The sequence below is a fragment of the Ascaphus truei genome, chromosome 18 (genome assembly GCF_040206685.1).
Source record: "Ascaphus truei isolate aAscTru1 chromosome 18, aAscTru1.hap1, whole genome shotgun sequence".
In the NCBI taxonomy this organism is placed as follows: domain Eukaryota; kingdom Metazoa; phylum Chordata; class Amphibia; order Anura; family Ascaphidae; genus Ascaphus; species Ascaphus truei.
This window is the reverse complement of record NC_134500.1, coordinates 36,191,367-36,217,901: the sequence shown is the minus strand read 5'-3', so window position 1 is coordinate 36,217,901 and position 26,535 is coordinate 36,191,367. Positions and strand designations below refer to the sequence as shown.

The following is a 26,535-nucleotide window of genomic DNA, read 5'->3' as shown; positions in this document are numbered from 1 at the left end:
CCCCCACACACACCCACCCTTACACACATCCTCCCTCCCCACACACACACATCCACCCTCCCCACACACACACATCCACCCTCCAACACACACACATCCCCCCTCACACACACACACATCCCTCCTCACACACACACACATCCCCCCCACACACAGATTCCCCCACCCCCACACACACACACAGATCTCCCCCCCACACACACACACACACACACACATTTCCCCCCCCACACACCACACACACATCTCCCCCCCTCACACACACACATCCCCCCATCCCCACACACACACACATCCACCCTCATACACACACACATCCCCCCCCCCACACACACACACACATCCCACACACACACACATCCCACACACACAGATCTCCCCCCACACACACAGATCTCCCCCCACACACACAGATCTCCCCCCCCCACACACAGATCTCCCCCCCACACACACACACACCTCTCCCTCTCACACAAATAAAGATCTCTCTCCCTCTCACACACACATCTCTCACACACATCCCCCCATCCCCCCACACACACCCACCCTTACACACATCCACCCTCCCCACACACACACATCCACCCTCCCCACACACACACATCCACCCTCCCCACACACACACATCCACCCTCCAACACACACACATCCCCCCTCACACACACACACACACACACACATCCCTCCTCACACACACACACATCCCCCACACACACAGATTCCCCCACCCCCACACACAAACAGATCCCCCCTTCCCCCCACACACACACACAGATCTCCCCCCCACACACACAAACAGATCCCCCCCACACACACACACACACTGATCCCTCTCCCTCCACACACACAGAACCCCCCCATACACACAGATCCCCCCCACACACACACAGATCCTCCCCCACACACAGATCCTCCCCCACACACAGATCCTCCCCCCACACACACACAGATCCCCCCCACACACACACAGATCCCCCCCACACACACACAGATCCCACATTCACACACACAGATCCCACACACACAGATCCCACACACACAGATCCCACACACACAGATCCCCCCCACACAGATCCCCCCCACACAGATCCCCCCCACACAGATCCCCCCCCACACAGATCCCTCCCCACACAGATCCCTCCCCACACAGATCCCCCCCACACAGATCCCCCCCATACAGATCCCCCCACACACAGATGTCCCCCCCACACAGATGTCCCCCCCACACAGATCCCCCCCACACACACACACAGACCCCCCACACACACACAGATCCCCACCACACACACACACACACACAGATCCCCACCACACACACACACACACACACACACGCACACACACAGATCCCCACCACACACGCACACACACACAGATCCCCACCACACACACACACACACACACACACACACACACAGATCCCCACCACACACACACACACACACACACACACACACACACACACACACACACACACACACACACACACACACACCCCCACCCACCACACACACACACACACACCCCCACCCACCACACACACACACACACACACACACACACACACACACACACACACACACACACACACACACACACACACACACACACACACACACACAGATCCCCACCACACACACAGATCCACACACACACACACACACACACACACACACACACACCCCCACCACACACACACATCCCCACCACACACACACACATTCCCACCACACACACACACACACACACACACACAGATCCCCACCACACGCACGCACACACACGCACACACACGCACAGATCCCCACCACACACACACACACACACACACACACACACACACAGATCCCCCCCCACACACGCACAGATCCCCACCACACACACGCACACACACGCACAGATCCCCACCACACACACGCACACACACAAATCCCCACCACACACACACACACACACACACAGATCCCCCCACACGCAATATTGAAAATGTGTTTCTGTGTGTGTCGCTGCGCAGGTTTCATCGCCCTATCAGCAGTCAGTATGGTGGCGCTGTCGCTGAAGATCTGCGTGCGTCAGTGCAACGTGGTGAAGACCATGCAGTTCGAGCCGTCCACCGCGGTGTACGATGCGTGCCGGATCATACGGGAGCGGGTCCCAGAGGCACAGACCGGGCAAGGTGTGGGACAGAGACTCCCCCCTACACCCCCCCTACCCTGCAGTGTGCTCCCCACTCCCCCCCTCTACCCTGCAGTGTGCTCCCCACTCCCCCCCCACTACTCTGCAGTGTGCTCCCCACTCCCCCCTACCCTGCAGTGTGCCCCCCACTCCCCCCCTACCCTGCAGTGTGCTCCCCACTCCCCCCCTACCCTGCAGGGTGCCCCCTACACCCCCCCTACCCTGCAGTGTGCTCCCCACTCCCCCCCTACCCTGCAGTGTGCTCCCCACTCACCACTACCCTGCAGTGTGCTCCCCACTACCCCCCTACCCTGCAGTGTGCTCCCCACTCCCCCCCTACCCTGCAGTGTGCTCCCCACTCCCCCCTACCCTGCAGTGTGCTCCCCACTCCCCCCTACCCTGCAGTGTGCTCCCCACTCCCCACTACCCTGCAGTGTGCTCCCCAATCCCCACTACCCTGCAGTGTGCTCCCCACTACCCCCTACCCTGCAGTGTGCTCCCCACTCCCCCCCTACCCTGCAGTGTGCTCCCCATTCCCCCCCACTACCCCGCAGTGTGCTCCCCACTCCCCCCCACTACCCTGCAGTGTGCTCCCCACTCCCCCCCACTACCCTGCAGTGTGCTCCCCACTCCCCCTACCCTGCAGTGTGCTCCCCACTCCCCCTACCCTGCAGTGTGCTCCCCACTCCCCCCCACTACCCTGCAGTGTGCTCCCACTCCCCCCCACTACCCTGCAGTGTGCTCCCACTCCCCCCCACTACCCTGCAGTGTGCTCCCCACACCCCCCTACCCTGCAGTGTGCCCCCCACTCCCCCCCTACCCTGCAGTGTGCCCCCCACTCCCCCCTACCCTGCAGTGTGCTCCCCACTCCCCCCTACCCTGCAGTGTGCTCCCCACTCCCCCCCCCTACCCTGCAGTGTGCCCCCCACTCCCCCCCTACCCTGCAGTGTGCTCCCCACTCCCCCCCTACAATGCAGTATGCCCCCCTACGTTGCAGTGTGATCTCCTCCCCTTACACATCCTGTACCCTGCCGCGTGCCATGGAAAGGCGTTACATGGGTGAGTGCTGCAGTGTAGTTGGGTGAAGGCCTCTTGCTGCACCACCCCCCACTCTCCCCCCCTCCCCAGGACAATGGGAGGTCTGTATCCCGGCAATGAGACCATTGTGTGCCGAGCGCACCAGCTGTCCCGGCCACAGAGCCACCTTTCATGTCCTTGCCGTGTCCGCTTTGTCCTCAGCGTTTGACTTCGGGCTGTTCCTGTCGGACGAGGACCCCAGGAAAGGAATTTGGCTGGAAGCCGGGCGGACGCTGGACTATTACATGCTGAGGAACGGGGTATTGCATCCTTATGGCAATATATCTGCTCACTATACACTGTACACACGTCTGTATCTCCATCCGTGGTCTGGTTCTAGATCCGTGGACTTCTGAGCTCCAGAGATATGGTTATTGCGGAAGGAGAGGGCAGTTGGTCATGTTAAAGATGGCCGCTGGGCAGCTCACGGTCTGGCTGATCTGGGCGGGTTTCTCACAGCGGGTGTTTAAGCTTCACTTAGATTAAACAATGTGAGATTAAAAACGGATTGATCAGATATTGGGAATTGCTATTATAAAAAGGTCAGTCCCACACAGGGACCTAATGACAAGAACGTTTATTTTAACCCATCAGATGCGTCCCTGTCATTAGGTCACTTTGCCCCTACGTGGGACTGACCCTTTAACCCATTAAACACGTCACTGACATTAGCTCACTTTGCCCCTACGTGGGACTGACCCTTTAATCTATTAAGCACGTCCCTGTTATTAGGTCACTTTGCCCCAACGTGGGACTGACCCTTTAACCCATTAAACACGTCCCTGTCATTAGGTCACTTTGCCCCTACGTGGGACTGACCCTTTAATCTATTAAGCACGTCCCGGTTACTGTCGCTCTGGTCCTTCCATGGCCCCATTGTGTGGAGTAGCATTACAAGCAGATTGATACATACAAGGCACCAAGGCCAATATTCAGTCTGTAACATCAGAGCCGTATGAAGAAACCTTTCAGAGCTTGGCTCCTGTATCCCACGTCCCAGCACTCTCCCTCCGGGCAGAACATGTCCTACTGGTCCAGGCTCGCCGTCTTCTGGACAGGCCCCAGCTGTGCCTACCATGGCTTGGTCTGGCTCTCTAACCCCCTCCTCCACCCTCTCCGGCAGGACATCTTGGAATACAAAAAGAAGCAGAAACCCCAGAAGATCCGGATGCTGGACGGAGCCGCCAAGACAATCATGGTGGACGATTCCAAGACGGTGGGCGAGCTGCTGGTCACAATATGCAGTAGGATAGGTGAGGGGGGTGCTGGGTACGAGCTGCAGTAGGATAGGTGAGGGGGGTGCTGGGTACGAGCTACAGTAGGATAGGTGAGGGGGGTGCTGGGTACGGGCAGCAGTAGGATAGGTGAGGGGGGCGCTGGGTACAGGCTGCAGTAGGATAGGTGAGGGGGGCGCTGGGTACGGGCTGCAGTAGGATAGGTGAGGGGGGTGCTGGGTACGGGCTGCAGTAGAATAGGTGAGGGGGCACTGGATACGGGCTGCAGTAGGATAGGTGAGGGGTGCGCTGGGTACGGGCTGCAGTAGGATAGGTGAGGGGGCGTTGGGTACGAGCTGCAGTAGGATAGGTGAGGGGGGCGCTGGGTACGGGCTGCAGGAGGATAGGTGAGGGGGCGCTGGGTACGGGCTGCAGTAGGATAGGTGAGGGGGGCGCTGGGTACGGGCTGCAGGAGGATAGGTGAGGGGTGCGCTGGGTACGGGCTGCAGTAGGATAGGTGAGGGTGGCGCTGGGTACGGGCTGCAGTAGGATAGGTGAGGGGGGTGCTGGGTACCGGCTGCAGTAGGATAGGTGAGGGGTGCGCTGGGTACCGGCTGCAGTAGGATAGGTGAGGGGTGCGCTGGGTACCGGCTGCAGTAGGATAGGTGAGGGGTGCGCTGGGTACGAGCTGCAGTGGGATAGGTGAGGGGGGCGCTGGGTACGAGCTGCAGTAGGATAGGTGAGGGGGCGCTGGGTACGAGCTGCAGTAGGATAGGTGAGGGGGGTGCTGGGTGTGGCGAAAATGGGGGTAATCAGCGCATTAATAAAGGCAGTGGGCTCGGCTGGTTACCCCTATTTCGTATTGGGGATGAAGGGGTTAATATTATATGCTGTTCCCCTTTTAAGACTGCTAATTTAGGAACGGAGTGAGCCAGCACCCTGATTGTTGGTGTGCAGCCTCAGTGTAACCCCCCAAGAACACACCTATTAAAAATATAACTTTGTCATAAGGGAAACATATATTTTTGATAAAGTGCCTTTCTGTTGCAGTTTTATATGTACAGGCAGGATGCTATTGTTTCTGCCTGCCTTTGTAATGCATTAAGGAACAAATGTTTTGCATACCAGAACCAAATGTTTTGACACCTATGAGCTGGGTCACTTGCCTATGCAAGCTTCTAAGCTAGCCTGCTAGGTCCACAGCTGTAAGTCTCTCTGGAAGTTGCATATCAAAAGACCCAGAGAAAGGGGGGGTGTGAATTGGCCAGATGGATGCTAAATAGGACATCCTGGTGACCATTTGTGCTAGCTCACACCCTGAGTTCCCCCCTTCCAGCCTGAGAGGGGCCAGGTAGAGAGGGGAGTGCACCTATGCTAAGTAGCCAAGGTGGCGTTGTTGCACATGCCCTGTGTGAACAGGAAATCCCTAGTGCCCACTCTCCAAACTGTGGGCAAGTAGGTGATTGGGGAATGATTACTTTCCCACGAGGGGGATTGGGTTGGTATGTTGGCAATAGGCTTCCAAATCCTATATACATCCCCCACCAGGCTATCCCCATTGTCTTTCGTTTTTCATTCTACCATGTGAGCAGAGAAGAGCAGCAGAACATTCCGGAAACGCAAAGAGTCTTATTACATCGGAACCAAGGACAACACTCTGCGTTAGGACACTGTGATTGCTGGGGGTTATTTGATTAACCCCAACGGACCAGAAAATACTTTGCACATTCACAGAAGGATTGGGGCTGGCAATTTGTGCCCTTGCAAAAGGACTACATTTTAAAAGACAATCTTGTGGTGCTTTGCACCTTTCTGGACATTATCTCCTGTTCCTATACATGTACGTGCAATTATTAAGTTTATTCTGCAGTTGTCGTGTGTTTGCCTATCAAGGGAATAAATCTCAGTTTATTTTGCTCAACCTGTTCTGCTCAATCAGGATCCACAAAATATAAATGTGTTATTAAGCGCGTCTCCCGTCACAGGCGTTTAAAACTGGTGGCAGCGGTGGGATACTGATTGAGCCTATATTGCAGTTTCCGGTGGGGCTCTGTAATATAGTGTAGATTGCAAGCTCCTCAGACAAGTGGCAACTTACACTTCCAAAGAAGCACGAGATAATTCACTGGTCTCTGGACCTATACCCCAGTGGCACCATGAGTCCACACTCAGGAAGGTTTTGTACCTGGAACCGGGCGCAGATAGTGGAGAGATGTGTGGGGTACGGCTTCACGACAGACGGTCGTTCAAAGAGTCAGCTGGAGGAGGATTTAAAATAATATGAGGGCAGGATGGCCCCGCCAGCAGACAGTACTCAGCCCGGAGTGCAGGCGGTCCCTCCAGCCCCGGGGCTGCAAGGACAGCGGGAGGATGTCAGTGACCGCCTAGAAGAGGGTGTCGTGGTGCCAGGGGGTGCAGATGGATCAGTCGCTGCGGCGACCGGACTTACTACCTCTGAACTCATTGCACTCCTCACCGCCTGGGGAGAAGGGCTTAGCTATGAACAGCGACTCCAGCTCCTGTCGACAGCGCTTGGAAGGCCCCCTCACTCCCACCTTGTCAGCGGGGAACAGGATGTTCCCAGAGTAACTGCTATGGACGCAGCAGAGCCAGCAAATGAATATGTAACCAGCAGAGCTTTGGTGAGCAACGCAGCAGTCCCCAGAGAGGCAGCCATTCCGGCTAGGGGGGACCAGTCTGCACCTCAGCGGACTCCCAAACATACAGTGGGCAGCGACACGCCCTATACTGGGGAGTTCAAGCTTGAGAGACGCTGCTATCATTGCCACAAGGTGGGCCACATTGCCCGGACCGTGAGCGGTCTGGGGGACCCCATCAGGGGCAACGTTCACAAGCTGCAGGGCCAGTAACCTAGATTGGGCTGGCCCACACAGAGGAACAGAGCACAGCCAGGGAGCCACAACCAAGAGGGATGTCCCAGGCAGATGCTGCTTTTGTCACCTCAGAGCCAGCAGCAGTGATGTCCAAGTGCATCAGTCGAGATGCAGCCTGCTGATGTCCTGAGCAGGCACCCACGGAGGGTTACCTTTGGTGACCGGCAAGCAGGGAGCTTGCCAGATTTGGATGCTGCTGTTATTCTGGTGCAGCCAGAAGATTTGCTCCCGGGCACCGGGGTGCAAAGAACCATGCCTGATGGAGGGCTGCGGTCCTTACAGGGTGCCCAGATCATTTTGGATGGGGGTGCCAATCATGGCATGAGGGAGGTGGGGGTTTTGTCCAGGGAAACTGCTGAGGTGCGCCTTAGCAATAACCTGGAGCCTGTGATCTGTGTGGTTGCTGCGGAATTGCCTGCTGTTGCGGCGATTCCTAAGAGCCTGTCATCAGGAATCACAGCAGAATCAACCTCTGTTCCCCTGCATTTGGGACCAACGGTTCCAGTGGCCTCTGCGGAGACCAGACAGGTAAGCCAGACTACTGAGTCGCGACCAGTGACTGACTTACTGTTCCCTTTACCTGTCCCTGTTACCCCTGACTTAGAGACTAAGGGTGGGTGGTTAGAATTAGGGACAGCAGATAGGGATGCAGTGAAAGCTGACCCCAGCTTAGAAGGTATGGGACTGCGGGCGTCCGAGTCCTGGGAAAGTGGAGGGTCAGACCACAGGCTGTGGCACCGCAGGCTCTGGGGTAGGGAGCCAGGTTCTACCGGGTTAGCCAGGGGCTGGACAGGTAGAAGAAGGTTAGTGGGACCCAGGGAGGGTAGGCAGCAAGTGTTGCAGGTAGCCTTCCCCAGTCCACTAGTGGGGCATCAGGGGGTCACTCACATGAGAACCCAGCTGTTGCAGCCTTACTTCTGGCCGGAGGCGGCAGTGGCAGACTTTGGACACCCCTGGGATGCCTGCCAGCCAGAGGGTAAAGCGGGTGATTATGTGCAGATGCTCCTGAACCTGTTACCAGGAATGGGGAACATGTTTCAGGAGGTAGCTCAGGCAGTGCCAGGCCTCTTAGGTAGGATAGGGTTTCCTAGGGGGGTCCTAGTTGAGCTAGGGGCCCTGGGAGGTAGGCAGGCAGGGGCAGAAGCCGGGGCTAGGGTAGAGCGGCCTAGGGTCCTGTTCTCAGACAAGCTGGGCAGGGCACATAGTACAGATCAGCCTGTGCTCCCAGGTGATCTGCATCCTCTGCATAAGAATACCTATGGAGTATCAGCAGAGGTGGCAGACAGTGTAGAAAGGAAGGCAAAGGGGGGGGTCAGTCTTCAGCCTTCAGAATGGCCTCTGTTAGTTTTTCAGGGTGCCATTCAGGATGAGGAATGCTCTGGCTACCTCCCACCGCCTGGTCAGGAGGGCACTAAAGAGAGTGCAGAGGTATGTAGGGACATACAGGGAGACAGGGAGGACCAAAGTCTATCACATCCAGATGCTCAAGGAGGACATAGCTCTGCCAGATCTCCTAGGGGAGGCTAGGCAGGGAGGTACCATAGAGCAGGTGGAGATAGGGGCTCGGCTGAGTGTCAGGCAGAGAGCAGATGCCAGGGCTATGCTAGAGCAGTATAGGGCTCTGTTCACGGACAAGCCAGGGAGGACACACATCACTGAGCACCCAGTGCTTACAGGGGATCTGAGACCTCTGCATAAGCACGCTTATAGAGTGTCAGCAGAGGTGAAGGGCAGTATAGAGAGGGAGGTGGAGGAGATGCTGGCCCTAGGGGTAATTGTACCATTCCAGAGCCCTTGGGCTTGTCCGGTAGTCCTAGTGCCTAAGAAGGATGGGACCACCCGGTTCTATGTGGACTACCGGCAGCTCAATGCAGGGACGGTTTCAGATGCCTACCCCATGCCCCGCATGGATGAGTTTCTGGATGAACTCGCGGGGGCAAGGTATCTGACCATCAGGGATCTCAGTAAACGGTACTGGCTGACCCCTTTGACCCAGGAGGCTAGGGAGAAGTCGGCTTTCATCACTCCAAGTGGCCTCCATGAGTTCTTAGTGATGCCATTTGGGATGAAGAATGCACCGGCTACCTTCCAACGCCTGGTCAATCGTTTGCTAGAGGGCATGCAAGGGTTTGCAAGGGCTTATCTGGATGATATTGCTGTGTTTAGTAACTTTTGGGAATCGCACTTAATTCATGTAGCTGCGGTGCTAGTCAGGATTAGGGAGGCAGGTCTCACCTTAAAACCCACCAAGTGCTTAGTAGGGATGGCTGAAGTCTTATACCTAGGGCATAGGGTGGGTGGAGGGCACCTCAAGCCGGAACCAGCTAAGGTAGAGGCAGTAGTGCAGTGGCCCACTCCCAAAACCACGAAGCAGGTCATGGCATTTCTAGGCACTGCAGGCTACTACAGGAAGTTTGTTCCCCAGTATAGTGCCATTGCAAAACCCCTGACTGACTTGACCCAGAAGCGACTGTGCTGATAGTCTGGTCTCCAGCCTGGGAATAAGCATTTCAGGCTTAAGACTGCACCCATCCTTGCCGCTCCTGATTATTCCAAGAAGTTTCTGGTGCAGACTGATGCCTCAGACTTTGGCATTGGTGTTGTGCTCAGCCAGGTGGGGGAGGAGGTCAGGGAACCTCCAATGATGTGTCTGGGCCGCAAGCTGCTGCCCAGAGAAGGGGCATATGCCACTATTGAGAAGGAGTGTCTGGCCATAGTATGGGCTCTAAAGAAGCTACAGCCCTCTCTGTATGGCAGAACCTTCACTGTTATCACTGACCATAACCCCCTAAGTTGGTTGCAGAGGGTGTCGGGAGAGAATGCCAAGCTCTTGCGCTGGAGCCTGGCCTTGCAAGAATGTGACTTCACCATTCAGCACAAGAAAGGCAGTGAGCATGGGAATGCTGATGGCCTCTCCCGGCAGGACAATCCCCAAGACCTAGTGACTTCAAAAACCCTCCGGTCAGCCCAACCACCAGAGGAGGTGGCCAGGGCAAACCTTGGGCTTTGAGTGGGGGAGGTGTGGCGAAAATGGGGGTAATCAGCGCATTAATAAAGGCAGTGGGCTCGGCTGGTTACCCCTATTTCGTATTGGGGATGAAGGGGTTAATATTATATGCTGTTCCCCTTTTAAGACTGCTAATTTAGGAACGGAGTGAGCCAGCACCCTGATTGTTGGTGTGCAGCCTCAGTGTAACCCCCCAAGAACACACCTATTAAAAATATAACTTTGTCATAAGGGAAACATATATTTTTGATAAAGTGCCTTTCTGTTGCAGTTTTATATGTACAGGCAGGATGCTATTGTTTCTGCCTGCCTTTGTAATGCATTAAGGAACAAATGTTTTGCATACCAGAACCAAATGTTTTGACACCTATGAGCTGGGTCACTTGCCTATGCAAGCTTCAAAGCTAGCCTGCTAGGCCCACAGCTGCAAGTCTCTCTGGAAGTTGCATATCAAAAGACCCAGAGAAAGGGGGTGTGAATTGGCCAGATGGATGCTAAATAGGACATCCTGGTGACCATTTATGCTAGCTCACACCCTGAGTTCCCCCCTTCCAGCCTGAGAGGGGCCAGGTAGAGAGGGGAGAGCACCTATGCTAAGTAGCCAAGGTGGCGTCACACATGCTCTGTGTGAACAGGAAATCCCTAGTGCCCACTCTCCAAACTGTGGGCAAGTAGGTGATTGGGGAATGATTACTTTCCCACGAGGGGGATTGGGTTGGTATGTTGGCAATAGGCTTCCAAATCCTATATACATTCCCCCCAGGCTATCCCCATTGTCTTTCGTTTTTCATTCTACCATATGAGCAGAGAAGAGCAGCAGAACATTCCGGGAACGAAAAGTCTTATTACATCGGAACCAAGGACAACACTCTGCGTTAGGACACTGTGATTGCTGGGGGTTATTTGATTAACCCCAACGGACCAGAAAATACTTTGCACATTCACAGAAGGATTGGGGCTGGCAATTTGTGCCCTTGCAAAAGGACTACATTTTAAAAGACAATCTTGTGGTGCTTTGCACCTTTCTGGACATGATCTCCTGTTCTTATACCTGTACGTGCAATTATTAAGTTTATTCTGCAGTTGTCGTGTGTTTGCCTATCAAGGGATAAATCTCAGTTTATTTTGCTCAACCTGTTCTGCTCAATCAGGATCCACGAAATATAAATGTGTTATTAAGCGCGTCTCCCGTCACACTGGGTACAGGCTGCAGTAGGATAGGTGAGGGGGCGCTGGGTACGAGCTGCAGTAGGATAGGTGAGGGGGCCCTGAGTACGAGCTGCAGTAGGATAGGTGAGGGGGGTGCTGGGTATGGGCTGCAGTATGATAAGTGAGGGGGGCGCTGGGTACGGGCTGCAGTAGGATAGGTGAGGGGTGCGCTGGTTACAGGCTGCAGTAGGATAGGTGAGGGGGGCGTTGGGTACGAGCTACAGTAGGATAGGTGAGGGGGGCGCTGGGTACAGGCTGCAGTAGGATAGGTGAGGGGGGCGCTGGGTATGAGCTGCAGTAGGATAGGTGAGGGGGCGCTGGGTACGGGCTGCAGTAGGATAGGTGAGGGGGCGCTGGGTACGGGCTGCAGTAGGATAGGTGAGGGGGGCGCTGGGTACGGGCTGCAGTAGGATAGGTGAGGGGGGCGCTGGGTACGGGCTGCAGTAGGATAGGTGAGGGGGCGCTGGGAACGAGCTGCAGTAGGATAGGTGAGGGGGCGCTGGGTACGGGCTGCAGTAGGATAGGTGAGGGGGCGCTGGGTACGGGCTGCAGTAGGATAGGTGACGGGGCGTTGGGTACGGGCTGCAGTAGGATAGGTGAGGGGGGCTCTGGGTACGGGCTGCAGTAGGATAGGTGAGGGGGCGCTGGGAACGAGCTGCAGTAGGATAGGTGAGGGCGCTGGGTACGGGCTGCAGTAGAATAGGAGAGGGGGGCGCTGGGTACGGGCTGCAGTAGGATAGGTGAGGGGGCGCTGGGTATGAGCTGCAGTAGGATAGGTGAGGGGGGTGCTGGGTACGGGCTGCAGTAAGATAGGTGAGGGGGGCGCTGGGAACGAGCTGCAGTAGGATAGGTGAGGGCGCTGGGTACGAGCTGCAGTAGGATAGGAGAGGGGGGCGCTGGGTACGGGCTGCAGTAGGATAGGTGAGGGGGCGCTGGGTACGGGCTGCAGTAGGATAGGTGAGGGGGTGCTGGGTATGGGCTGCAGTAGGATAGGTGAGGGGGTGCTGGGTATGGGCTGCAGTAGGATAGGTGAGGGGGTGCTGGGTATGGGCTGCAGTAGGATAGGTGAGGGGGCGCTGGGTACGGGCTGCAGTAGGATAGGTGAGGGGGTGCTGGGTATGGGCTGCAGTAGGATAGGTGAGGGCGCTGGGTACGAGCTGCAGTAGGATAGGAGAGGGGGGCGCTGGGTACGGGCTGCAGTAGGATAGGTGAGGGGGCGCTGGGTACGGGCTGCAGTAGGATAGGTGAGGGGGTGCTGGGTATGGGCTGCAGTAGGATAGGTGAGGGGGGTGCTGGGTACGGGCTGCAGTAGGATAGGTGAGGGGGCGCTGGGTACGGGCTGCAGTAGGATAGGTGAGGGGGCGCTGGGTACGGGCTGCAGTAAGATAGGTGAGGGGGGTGCTGGGTACGGGCTGCAGTAGTATAGGTGAGGGGGGCGCTGGGAACGAGCTGCAGTAGGATAGGTGAGGGGGCGCTGGGTACGAGCTGCAGTAGGATAGGTGAGGGGGCCCTGAGTACGAGCTGCAGTAGGATAGGTGAGGGGGGTGCTGGGTACGGGCTGCAGTATGATAAGTGAGGGGGGCGCTGGGTACGGGCTGCAGTAGGATAGGTGAGGGGTGCGCTGGTTACAGGCTGCAGTAGGATAGGTGAGGGGGGCGTTGGGTACGAGCTACAGTAGGATAGGTGAGGGGGGCGCTGGGTACAGGCTGCAGTAGGATAGGTGAGGGGGGCGCTGGGTATGAGCTGCAGTAGGATAGGTGAGGGGGCGCTGGGTACGGGCTGCAGTAGGATAGGTGAGGGGGCGCTGGGTACGGGCTGCAGTAGGATAGGTGAGGGGGGCGCTGGGTACGGGCTGCAGTAGGATAGGTGAGGGGGGCGCTGGGTACGGGCTGCAGTAGGATAGGTGAGGGGGTGCTGGGTATGGGCTGCAGTAGGATAGGTGAGGGGGCGCTGGGTACGGGCTGCAGTAGGATAGGTGAGGGGGCGCTGGGTACGGGCTGCAGTAGGATAGGTGACGGGGCGTTGGGTACGGGCTGCAGTAGGATAGGTGAGGGGGGCTCTGGGTACGGGCTGCAGTAGGATAGGTGAGGGGGCGCTGGGAACGAGCTGCAGTAGGATAGGTGAGGGCGCTGGGTACGGGCTGCAGTAGAATAGGAGAGGGGGGCGCTGGGTACGGGCTGCAGTAGGATAGGTGAGGGGGCGCTGGGTATGAGCTGCAGTAGGATAGGTGAGGGGGGTGCTGGGTACGGGCTGCAGTAAGATAGGTGAGGGGGCGCTGGGAACGAGCTGCAGTAGGATAGGTGAGGGCGCTGGGTACGAGCTGCAGTAGGATAGGAGAGGGGGGCGCTGGGTACGGGCTGCAGTAGGATAGGTGAGGGGGCGCTGGGTACGTGCTGCAGTAGGATAGGTGAGGGGGCGCTGGGTACGGGCTGCAGTAAGATAGGTGAGGGGGGTGCTGGGTACGGGCTGCAGTAGTATAGGTGAGGGGGGCGCTGGGAACGAGCTGCAGTAGGATAGGTGAGGGGGCGCTGGGTACGAGCTGCAGTAGGATAGGTGAGGGGGCGCTGGGAACGAGCTGCAGTAGGATAGGTGAGAGGGGCGCTGGGTACGGGCTGCAGTAGGATAGGTGAGGGGGGCGCTGGGTACGGGCTAAAGTAGGATAGGTGAGGGGGCGCTGGGTACGGGCTGCAGTAGGATAGGTGAGGGGGCGCTGGGTACGGGCTGCAGTAGGATAGGTGAGGGGGGCGCTGGGTACGGGCTGCAGTAGGATAGGTGAGGGGGCGCTGGGTATGGGCTGCAGTAGGATAGGTGAGGGGGCGCTGGGTACGGTCTGCAGTAGGATAGGTGAGGGGGCGCTGGGTACGGGCTGCAGTAGGATAGGTGAGGGGGCGCTGGGTACGGGCTGCAGTAGGATAGGTGAGGGGGGCGCTGGGTACGGGCTGCAGTAGGATAGGTGAGGGGGCGCTGGATACGGGCTGCAGTAGGATAGGTGAGGGGGGCGCTGGGTACGGGCTGCAGTAGGATAGGTGAGGGGGCGCTGGATACGGGCTGCAGTAGGATAGGTGAGGGGGGTGCTGGGTACGGGCTGCAGTAGGATAGGTGACAGGGGTGCTGGGTATGGGCTGCAGTAGGATAGGTGAGGGGGGCGCTGGTTTGTGTGGGTGAAGGGGGGGTCCTGTGCGCTCTCTGTGGGGTCCGTGTGCATTGTTCTTTGGGGGGGGCGACACGCTCTCTGTCTGGGGAGGGGGGCGACCCACACGATCTGTGTGGGGTATGGGGGTCCGCGTTCTCTGTGGGTGTGGGGCGCTCTCTGTAGGTGTGGGGGGTCCTTGTGCGCTCTGTGTGTGTGCCGGGCGCACTAGCCTTTCACAGTAACCATTGGGAGCAGCGCCTGATATAAAGGCGTTTCTGTGACAGTCGTTCTCGCTCCTGGGCGCAGGAATCACAAATTACGAGGAATACTCCCTGATCCAGGAAACGGTGGAGGAGAAGAAGGAGGAGCCCACAGGGACGCTGAAGAAAGACCGAACGCTACTCCGAGACGAGAAGAAGATGGAGAAGCTGAAAGCCAAGCTGCACACGGAGGACGAGCGTGAGTTAGGGGGGGGGGGGGGCAATTGGGTCGACAAATAAGAACCCGTGTGTGCCCGTGTCCCGGCCCGTGTGTGCCTGTGTCCCGCCCCGTGTGTGCCCGTGTCCCGCCCCGTGTGTGCCTGTGTCCCGCCCCGTGTGTGCCCGTGTCCAGCCCCGTGTGTGCCCGTTAGATCTTTATTTCTCTTTCATATTTAGGATTTAGCCGCGTATCTCTGTCCCGAGCATGTTTGAATTCCCTTACTGTGTTACCACCTCTGCTGGGGGCTGTTCCATGAATCCAACATCTTTTTCGTGAATAAGTCATTCCTCACATTTCCCCCGTGCCTCCCACCCTGCAGCTCCCGAGAATCTACTATATATTTCTGAAAGTGTTGTATGTGTCCGTGTCTGTATGTGTCTCCCTGTGTCCCTCCCTGTGTCCCTCCCTGTGTCCCTAGCGGCAATCCCATTGGACCTGCCTCAGGCCAATGACATTGCTCCCTTGGCCCACCCATCCCCGCACACCTCACACCACTGCCTCAGGCCAATGAGATTGCTCCCTTGGCCCCACACCCGCCCCCGCACACCTCTCAATGGCCTGCGCCCAACACACCAAACACACTAACACCACTGCCACACTCTCCCAGCCCTCACTGACGTTTGGGAACGCTTCACAGCACCTAAACCTCAGTTCTCTGGGAGATTTGGTAACGCTTCACAGCACCTAAACCTCAGTTCTGTGGGAGATTTGGTAACGCTTCACAGCACCTAAACCTCAGTTCTCTGGGAGATTTGGTAACGCTTCACAGCACCTAAACCTCAGTTCTCTGGGAGATTTGGTAACGCTTCACAGCACCTAACCCTCATTGCTCTTCACAGCTCTCACCTCTCAACCAAAACAACTGCGGAATCAGGTACAGACTCTTAGCTATATATATATTCTTTTCACCACTGCAACACTACCCACCCTCACACAACACCGCACGCTCACCCCACCTCCACACAACGCACCATCACGGAACACACACCACCTGTTCACAACTACCCCCCCACCAATGCACACCACAAAGCACGCCACACCTCTCCCGGTAGGGCCTCACACATCACCTTAACACTCCTGCAACATCAATGCTTCACTATATGACATAGCACTCATTCCATTCTAATACACCTCCTCACATATGTCTGCTTTATGCACCACAAAAACCACCTCCACGGACCACACATCTCGCCTTCACCCTGCTGCCACATCCGTATTTCAATCTACACAACAAACCCTCCTGGATACCGGCCCCCCCCACCCCCCCCATACACATGTCCCACAGATGCCCACCCCCCTCCCAAACACTCCCGTCGCCTGGATGCCCCCCCACCTCCCCCCCCCCAAACACTCCCGTCGCCCGGATGCCCCCCCACAAATAACTCCCGTACACCACAACACCCCACAAACCCTCTCTCACTACCTCCGTTCAGGGTCCGCATCCCAAGTGCGCACGTGGAGCGCCAACAATACATACACACCAAACACACCTGTATACCGCCCGCACCACACTAATAAACTCCCGTCGCACGGATGCCCCCCCCCCCCCCCCCCCAAACACTCCCGTCGCCCGGATGCCCCCCCCACCCCCCCCAAACACTCCCGTCCTACGGATGCCCCCCCAACCACTCCCTTCGCCCGGATGCCCCCCCCACCCCCCCCCAAACACTCCCGTCCCACGGATGCCCCCCCCCACCCCCCCCCCAAACACTCCCGTCCCACAAATCCCCCCCACCCCCCCCCCCCCCCCCCAAACACTCCCGTCGCCCGGATGCCTCCCCCAACCCCCCCAAACACTCCCGTCGCACGGATGCCCCCCCCCCAAAACACCCCCCACCCACGGATGCCCCCCCACCCCCCAACCACTCCCATCGCCCGGATGCCCCCCCACAAATAACTCCCCTACAAATAACTCCCCTACACCACAACACCCCACAAACCCTCTCTCACTACCTCCGTTCAGGGCCCGCATCCCAAGCGCGCACGTGGAGCGCCAACACTACCTCCGTTCAGGGCCCGCATCCCAAGCGCGCACGTGGAGCGCTAACAATACATACACACCAAACACACCTGTATACCGCCCGCACCACACTAATAAACTCCCGTCGCACGGATGCCCCCCCCCCCCCCCCCCACAAACACTCCCGTCGCCCGGATGCCCACCCCCCACAAACACTCCCGTCCTACGGATGCCCCCCCAACCACTCCCTTCGCCCGGATGCCCCCCCACCCCCCCCAAACACTCCCGTCCCACGGATGCCCCCCCAACCACTCCCTTCGCCCGGATGCCCCCCCACCCCCCCCAAACACTCCCGTCCCACGGATGCCCCCCCAACCACTCCCTTCGCCCGGATGCCCCCCCCACCCCCCCCCCAAACACTCCCGTCCCACGGATGCCCCCCCCCCAACCCCCCCAAACACTCCCGTCGCCCGGATGCCCCCCCCCCCCCCCCCAAACACTCCCGTCCCACGGATGCCCCCCCCACCCCCCCCCCCAAACACTCCCGTCCCACAAATCCCCCCCACCCCCCCCCCCCCCCCAAACACTCCCGTCGCCCGGATGCCTCCCCCAACCCCCCCAAACACTCCCGTCGCACAGATGCCCCCCCCCAAAACACCCCCCACCCACGGATGCCCCCCCACCCCCCAACCACTCCCATCGCCCGGATGCCCCCCCACAAATAACTCCCCTACAAATAACTCCCCTACACCACAACACCCCACAAACCCTCTCTCACTACCTCCGTTCAGGGCCCGCATCCCAAGCGCGCACGTGGAGCGCCAACACTACCTCCGTTCAGGGCCCGCATCCCAAGCGCGCACGTGGAGCGCCAACAATACATACACACCAAACCCAGAACCACATACACATAACTCCCAGCACCACACTAATAAACTCCCGTCGCACGGATGCCCCCCCCAAACACTCCCGTCCCACGGATGCCCCCCCACCACCCCCCAAACTCCCGTCGCACGGATGCCCCCCCCAACACCCCCCAAACACTCCCGTCGCACGGATGCCCCCCCCCCCCCACCACCCCCCAAACACTCCAAAATCAACACAAAGCACATTAAGTACTCTGGAACACCTCTCCCCTGGAACATGAACCTGCCACACACCAAAACCTGCCCATAAACACACACACACAACACAAAATCACCTCAAACAATAAATAATAAAATATATTTTAACAAAAAATATCATTCTGCCGTCTGTGTAATTTCTGACACAAACACTCTACACACACACACACAACACCCATACCACACTCGCACACATACACACAACTATCAAACAACACTCAAATCACACACACAACACTCCCTCACCCACACAACACTCACACACACACACACACACACAACCCTCCTGTGCTCATACACCACACACAACTATTTAACACACCCCCTACCCCCACAACACACTCAACTATGGAAACACACCTCAACTTCACCATCATACCACACACGCTACATACAATGACAATTTACACGTCTATGCCCCCCCTCCTCTTGCACCTCAAACACCACAACACCCTTCCAAACAACACAAACACACCACTAAAACATCTACAACAACACAACACCTCCACTACCACCACACCTCACACACCCAGTCGCCTTTTCCTTCCAATAACATCAATTACGCACACAATGCTAATTAGCCCCTATCTGTACTTTTATGCAACAATAATCATCTCATACACACACAACACTGACCAACACACACCCACAAAACAACACTACACCAACAACACTCACACACCCCACACACCACACTCACCCACACACTCCACACTCACTCAACTACCCACACCACACTCAATCACACACACAAAAATCACACACCCAGCACACACTCAGTCATCCACCCACACCACACAAAAAATACAACCACTAACATACACACACTATTCAACATCACACACACTCAACCACACACCCACACTCACTCATCCACCCACACACCACACACTCAACCACACACTACACACACAAGCAACAATCACCCACAACACACATACACACATAAACACACAAAATACATTAAACAAAACACAACACTCAACACACACACAACACTCACTCACACAACACTCACTCACACACACACCACTCCTGTGCTGATACACATCACACAACACTCGAGTCACACACACAACACGCCCTCACCCACACAACACTCACTCACACAACCCTCCTGTGCTCATACACCACACACAACAACACGTCAACACACCCCTACCACCACAACAATTTCTGTACACATTATTACACTACATTAACACATAATTATTCACGGTTCACATCACGGGCAACGCCGGGTCTCTCAGCTAGTTGTATATATATGTATGTATATATGTGACAGTTTCTCATATCCCCCTCTCCCTTCTCCCCTCTAAGCTGCACATATTAACCTTTTATATATGTTACAGTATCTCTCATATCCCTCTCTCTTCTCTCCCGCGTCTCCGGATCTTCTCCCTTTTGTCTCCGCGCTGAATGACGTGGCCCCTTCCTGTCCCGTTCCAGTGAACTGGTTGGATCACAGCCGCACGTTCAGAGAGCAGGGCGTGGACGAGAACGAGACGCTGCTTCTCCGGAGGAAATTCTTCTACTCGGATCAGAACGTGGATTCCAGGGACCCCGTGCAGCTGAACTTGCTCTACGTGCAGGTAACTGCAGTTAGGTGAAGGCGCTCGCCCGGCTAATGCCGTAAGTGTGGTCTGATTTCCTTGATCATCCACCGGCTCCGGTCAGGCCTTTCCTGGCTCAGCGCGCCTCCGGTCAGGCCTTTCCTGGCTCAGCGTTACTCCGGTCAGGCCTTTACTGGCTCAGCGTGCCTCCGGTCAGGCCTTTACTGGCTCAGCGTGCCTCCGGTCAGGCCTTTACTGGCTCAGAGTTACTCCGGTCAGGCCTTTACTGGCTCAGGGTGCCTCCGGTCAGGCCTTTACTAGCTCAGCGTTACTCCGGTCAGGCCTTTACTGGCTCAGCGAGCCTCCGGTCAGGCCTTTACTGGCTCAGCGCGCATCCGGTCAGGCCTTTACTGGCTTAGCATTACTCCGGTCATGCCTTTACTGGCTCAGCGTTACTCCGGTCAGGCCTTTACTGGCTCAGCGTTACTCCGGTCAGGCCTTTACTGGCTCAGCGCGCCTCCGGTCAGGCCTTTACTGGCTCAGCGCGCCTCCGGTCAGGCCTTTACTGGCTCAGCGTTACTCCGGTTAGGCCTTTACTGGCTCAGCGTGCCTCCGGTCAGGCCTTTACTGGCTCAGCATTACTCCGGTCAGGCCTTTACTGGCTCAGTGTGCCTCCGGTCAGGCCTTTACTGGCTCAGCATTACTCCGGTCAGGCCTTTACTGGCTCAGTGTGCCTCCGGTCAGGCCTTTACTGGCTCAGCATTACTCCAGTCAGGCCTTTACTGGCTCAGCGTGCCTCCGGTCAGGCCTTTACTGGCTCAGCGTTACTCCGGGCAGGCCTTTACTGGCTCAGCGCGCCTCCGGTCAGGCCTTTACTGGCTCAGCGCGCCTCCGGTCAGGCCTTTACTGGCTCAGCGTGCCTCCAGTCAGGCCTTTCCTGGCTCAGCGTGCCTCCGGTCAGGCCTTTACTGGCTCAGCGCGCCTCCGGTCAGGCCTTTACTGGCTCAGCGCGCCTCCGGTCAGGCCTTTACTGGCTCAGCATTACTCCGGTCAGGCCTTTACTGGCTCAGCGCGCGCCTCCGGTCAGGCCTTTACTGGCTCAGCGTGCCTCCGGTCAGGCCTTTACTGGCTCAGCGCGCGCCTCCGGTCAGGCCTTTACTGGCTCAGCGTTACTCCGGTCAGGCCTTTACTGGCTCAGCGCGCCTCCGGTTAGGCCTTTACTGGCTCAGCGCGCCTCCGGTCAGGCCTTTCCTGGCTCAGCGTGCCTCCGGTCAGGCCTTTACTGGCTCAGCGTGCCTCTGGTCAGGCCTTTGCTGGCTCAGCGCGCCTCCGGTCAGGCCTTTACTGGCTCAGCGTGCCTCCGGTCAGGCCTTTACTGGCTCAGCGTGCCTCCGGTCAGGCCTTTCCTGGCTCAGTGTGCCTCCGGTCAGGCCTTTCCTGGCTCAGTGCGCCTCCGGTCAGGCCTTTCCTGGCTCAGCGTGCCTCCGGTCAGGCCTTTCCTGGCTCAGCGCGCGCCTCCGGTCAGGCCTTTACTGGCTCAGCGAGCCTCCGGTCAGGCCTTTACTGGCTCAGCGAGCCTCCGGTCAGGCCTTTACTGGCTCAGCGAGCGCCTCCGGTCAGGCCTTTACTGGCTCAGCGTGCCTCCGGTCAGGCCTTTACTGGCTCAGCGTTACTCCGGTCAGGCCTTTACTGGCTCAGCGCGCGCCTCCGGTCAGGCCTTTACTGGCTCAGCGTGCCTCCGGTCAGGCCTTTACTGGCTCAGCGTTACTCCGGTCAGGCCTTTCCTGGCTCAGTGGTACTCCGGTCAGGCCTTTACTGGCTCAGCGTTACTCCGGTCAGGCCTTTACTGGCTCAGCGCGCGCCTCCGGTCAGGCCTTTACTGGCTCAGCGCGCGCCTCCGGTCAGGCCTTTACTGGCTCAGCGTTACTCCGGTCAGGCCTTTCCTGGCTCAGCGGTACTCCGGTCAGGACTTTACTGGCTCAGCGTCCCTCCGGTCAGGCCTTTACTGGCTCAGCGTTACTCCGGTCAGGCCTTTACTGGCTCAGCGTTACTCCGGTCAGGCCTTTACTGGCTCAGCGCGCCTCCGGTCAGGCCTTTACTGGCTCAGCGCGCCTCCGGTCAGGCCTTTACTGGCTCAGCGTTACTCCGGTTAGGCCTTTACTGGCTCAGCGTGCCTCCGGTCAGGCCTTTACTGGCTCAGCATTACTCCGGTCAGGCCTTTACTGGCTCAGTGTGCCTCCGGTCAGGCCTTTACTGGCTCAGCATTACTCCGGTCAGGCCTTTACTGGCTCAGTGTGCCTCCGGTCAGGCCTTTACTGGCTCAGCATTACTCCAGTCAGGCCTTTACTGGCTCAGCGTGCCTCCGGTCAGGCCTTTACTGGCTCAGCGTTACTCCGGGCAGGCCTTTACTGGCTCAGCGCGCCTCCGGTCAGGCCTTTACTGGCTCAGCGCGCCTCCGGTCAGGCCTTTACTGGCTCAGCGTGCCTCCAGTCAGGCCTTTCCTGGCTCAGCGTGCCTCCGGTCAGGCCTTTACTGGCTCAGCGCGCCTCCGGTCAGGCCTTTACTGGCTCAGCGCGCCTCCGGTCAGGCCTTTACTGGCTCAGCATTACTCCGGTCAGGCCTTTACTGGCTCAGCGCGCGCCTCCGGTCAGGCCTTTACTGGCTCAGCGTGCCTCCGGTCAGGCCTTTACTGGCTCAGCGCGCGCCTCCGGTCAGGCCTTTACTGGCTCAGCGTTACTCCGGTCAGGCCTTTACTGGCTCAGCGCGCCTCCGGTTAGGCCTTTACTGGCTCAGCGCGCCTCCGGTCAGGCCTTTGCTGGCTCAGCGCGCCTCCGGTCAGGCCTTTACTGGCTCAGCGTGCCTCCGGTCAGGCCTTTACTGGCTCAGCGTGCCTCCGGTCAGGCCTTTCCTGGCTCAGTGTGCCTCCGGTCAGGCCTTTCCTGGCTCAGTGCGCCTCCGGTCAGGCCTTTCCTGGCTCAGCGTGCCTCCGGTCAGGCCTTTCCTGGCTCAGCGCGCGCGCCTCCGGTCAGGCCTTTACTGGCTCAGCGAGCCTCCGGTCAGGCCTTTACTGGCTCAGCGAGCCTCCGGTCAGGCCTTTACTGGCTCAGCGAGCGCCTCCGGTCAGGCCTTTACTGGCTCAGCGTGCCTCCGGTCAGGCCTTTACTGGCTCAGCGTTACTCCGGTCAGGCCTTTACTGGCTCAGCGCGCGCCTCCGGTCAGGCCTTTACTGGCTCAGCGTGCCTCCGGTCAGGCCTTTACTGGCTCAGCGTTACTCCGGTCAGGCCTTTCCTGGCTCAGTGGTACTCCGGTCAGGCCTTTACTGGCTCAGCGTTACTCCGGTCAGGCCTTTACTGGCTCAGCGCGCGCCTCCGGTCAGGCCTTTACTGGCTCAGCGCGCGCCTCCGGTCAGGCCTTTACTGGCTCAGCGTTACTCCGGTCAGGCCTTTCCTGGCTCAGCGGTACTCCGGTCAGGACTTTACTGGCTCAGCGTCCCTCCGGTCAGGCCTTTACTGGCTCAGCGTTACTCCGGTCAGGCCTTTACTGGCTCAGCGTTACTCCGGTCAGTCCTTTACTGGCTCAGCGCGCGCCTCCGGTCAGGCCTTTACTGGCTAAGTGCAATTTGTGTATTTGCCCCGCACGCTGGCGACTGTCTTGTTACATGTATGTATTTGCCCCGCACGCTGGCGACTGTCTTGTTACATGTATGTATTTGCTCCGCACGCTGGCGACTGTCTTGTTACATGTATGTATTTGCCCCGCACGCTGGCGACTGTCTTGTTACATGTATGTATTTGCCCCGCACGCTGGCGACTGTCTTGTTACATGTATGTATTTACCCTGCAGGCTCGCGATGACATTTTGAACGGCTCCCACCCGGTCTCTTTTGACAAGGCCGGCGAGTTTGGCGGCATTCAGACCCAGATCCAGTTCGGACCCCACGTGGAACTGAAACACAAGCCGGGATTTCTAGAGTAAGCCGCGGGATTCAGACCCTCAGACACAGCACATGTAGGGCTCCTATAGTGTAACCCCTTACATGTCAGGCCCCCGTGCTACAGACCAGATCAGGGGTGCCCAATGCCAGTCCTTGATTCAACCTCCTGTGCTGAAGCGGGGATATCCTGAAGCCTTTTCCTGTTAGTGGCCCTTGAAGACTGGAGTTGGCCAACCACTGAGCCACTGATTGAGCCACCTGTGCTGAAGCAGGGATATCCTGAAGCTCTGACCGGGTTGTGGCCCTTGAGGGCTGGAGTTGCCCACTCCTGGTTTAGGGGTTAAGGTTAGGAATAATTCGTGTTGGGGATTAGGATAAGGGGTTAGGGGTGACGGTCGTAGGTTGCCATTATTGGCATTACCCAATAACTCCCTGGTCATCTGCGGCGGCCATCTGTCCTGGCGGCCAAACGGCCAACTGTCCTGGACCCCTCCTAAAGCTCCCTGAACCATTGGCGATGATACCGTCCCTCCTGCCTGGGGATACAATAACATGGCGGATAGCATCTGAAGACCCGGCAGTCAGGTCGGCCGGAATACGATGACCGCTCTCTTCTCTTACAGCCTGAAGGAATTTCTGCCCAAGGAATATATCAAACAGAGGGGAGCCGAGAAGAAAGTGTTCCAGGTACCAAGCCACTTCTTTCCACCGGCACACCGTCACCAGTGTTTGCCAGTCTTAATGTCACCCGTTTGTAGCCTTGTGACATGAAATCGGACCAGACCATCTGAATTCCGCCGAGTCCGGAGGCGTCCATCTTTGTTGTCTGCGCTGACAATCTGTCTCTGTTGATGTTGGTGTCCAAAATGGCAGCAGAAAGCCATCTTTACCCTGGCATACGGTCCTTATACAGATGCCACAGGCGTGAATACTCCCGTTAGCGCACTGTGCTTTAAAGCTGCCACGTCTCTTACCACGAGCGCCATTGAAAACACGGGATGTTTGCCGCGTTAACGGGAGTGATTACGCCTGTAATGTACCAATCTCTCTTGGGGCATATTAGTTATAAAATCTTCCGCAAAAACCTCCCAAACGGGCTCTTTGTTTCCCTCCCGTCCGACAGGAGCATAAAAACTGCGGGGAAATGACGGAAATAGAAGCCAAGGTGAAGTACGTGAAGTTGGCGCGGTCTCTGCGGACCTACGGCGTGTCGTTTTTCCTAGTCAAGGTAACGTTTTGGGGTATTTCTTCCTTTAAATTCTGCAAGACGACAGCTCCATACACGGAAGGTCTAGAAATCCATCTGAACAAACATGTTAAATGCTCATTGAAGTCTGGGAGCGGTGGGACTTCATCCGTGTGGGAGCACGTGCTCAATTTTCATACTTGGGAAGATTTATTGTAGGGGCAAAGTGACCTAATGACAGGGACGTGTGTAATGGGTTAAAGGGACAGTCCCACGTAGGGGCAAAGTGACCTAATGACAGGGACGTGTGTAATGGGTTAAAGGGTCAGTCCCACGTAGGGGCAAAGTGACCTAATGACAGGGACGTGTTTAATGGGTTAAAGGGTCAGTCCCACGTAGGGGCAAAGTGACCTAATGACAGGGACGTGTGTAATGGGTTAAAGGGTCAGTCCCACGTAGGGGCAAAGTGACCTAATGACAGGGACGTGTTTAATGGGTTAAAGGGTCAGTCCCACGTAGGGGCAAAGTGACCTAATGACAGGGACCTGTTTAATGGGTTAAAGGGTCAGTCCCACGTAGGGGCAAAGTGACCTAATGACAGGGACGTGTTTAATGGGTTAAAGGGCCAGTCCCACATAGGGGCAAAGTGACCTAATGACAGGGACGTGGTTAATGGGTTAAAGGGTCAGCCCCACGTAGGGGCAAAGTGACCTAATGACAGGGACGTGTTTAATGGGTTAAAGGGTCTGTCCCACGTAGGGGCAAATGAAAGTAATACCCATGAGTAATGTTCCTTTTATATGCATCAGACTGAAGGTTTCGGGAAATGGCCTCTAATACGCTGTGACCCTGTTCCCATTTGCACGTTGGTCACGGTGTGATGTGTGTGTATATACACTCCTGAGATCCCCATGCAAGGTGTATACAGAGCTGGTCCCACCGCTCTGCGGGATACACACACAGCGGCGGGGAGACGAGGTTACCGTCACATTCCGGGCATTCCAAGTACCCACTTCTATACCAGAGCGGCATAGGGTGATAAGAAAGCGTGACACATTCCTTCAGGGCGTACTGTATATATTATTTATATACACAAACACCCCCTGGAAAAACAGGACCTCTTTGTGTTATCATATCTTACATATTTCTCGCTCAGTCCCCATGAGCACCATTTTAGGTTTGTTATGTAGATTAACACTATATAAGAAGCACAAAGTTTACCTGGGGCGGCCAACTCCAGTCCTCAAGGGCCACCAACAGGCCAAATATTCAGGATATCCCTGCTTCAGCACAGGGTGCAGTCGAAGACTGAGCCCCCTGTGCTGACGCAGTGACCTCCCTAATACCGGGCCTGTTGGTGGCCCTTGAGGACTGGAGTTGGCCGCCCCCAGGGGTAGACAATGCACTTATGATAACTAAATTAAAGTCGCTGTATTATACCAACAAGTCCCAGATTCGCTGCGGGAGATACGTGTTCATTACACGAGAAATAGGCGCTTTACCTTTGTAGCGTGTAAATGTGTTACATTGTTATAATCTAAAGTATGTGTTCAAAATCCTCGCCTCCTGCGGAAACGCCCGGAGACGAG

At 57.1% G+C, this 26,535-nt stretch overlaps 1 protein-coding gene across 4 annotated transcripts in view; it reads left to right on the top strand.

The window, feature by feature from the left end:
- TLN2 (talin 2) overlaps window positions 1-26,535 on the top strand; it is a 170,441-nt gene that overhangs the window by 53,529 nt on the left and 90,377 nt on the right. For all 4 annotated transcript variants that reach the window (XM_075576099.1, XM_075576100.1, XM_075576098.1 and 1 more), the window contains exons 3-10: window positions 2,015-2,176; window positions 3,415-3,512; window positions 4,376-4,505; window positions 15,016-15,168; window positions 19,723-19,865; window positions 23,670-23,797; window positions 24,384-24,447; window positions 24,884-24,988. In XM_075576099.1, coding sequence (XP_075432214.1) covers window positions 2,041-2,176; window positions 3,415-3,512; window positions 4,376-4,505; window positions 15,016-15,168; window positions 19,723-19,865; window positions 23,670-23,797; window positions 24,384-24,447; window positions 24,884-24,988 — 957 coding nt within the window. In that variant the 5' untranslated portion in view covers window positions 2,015-2,040. The remainder of the gene's footprint in view (window positions 1-2,014; window positions 2,177-3,414; window positions 3,513-4,375; window positions 4,506-15,015; window positions 15,169-19,722; window positions 19,866-23,669; window positions 23,798-24,383; window positions 24,448-24,883; window positions 24,989-26,535) is intronic.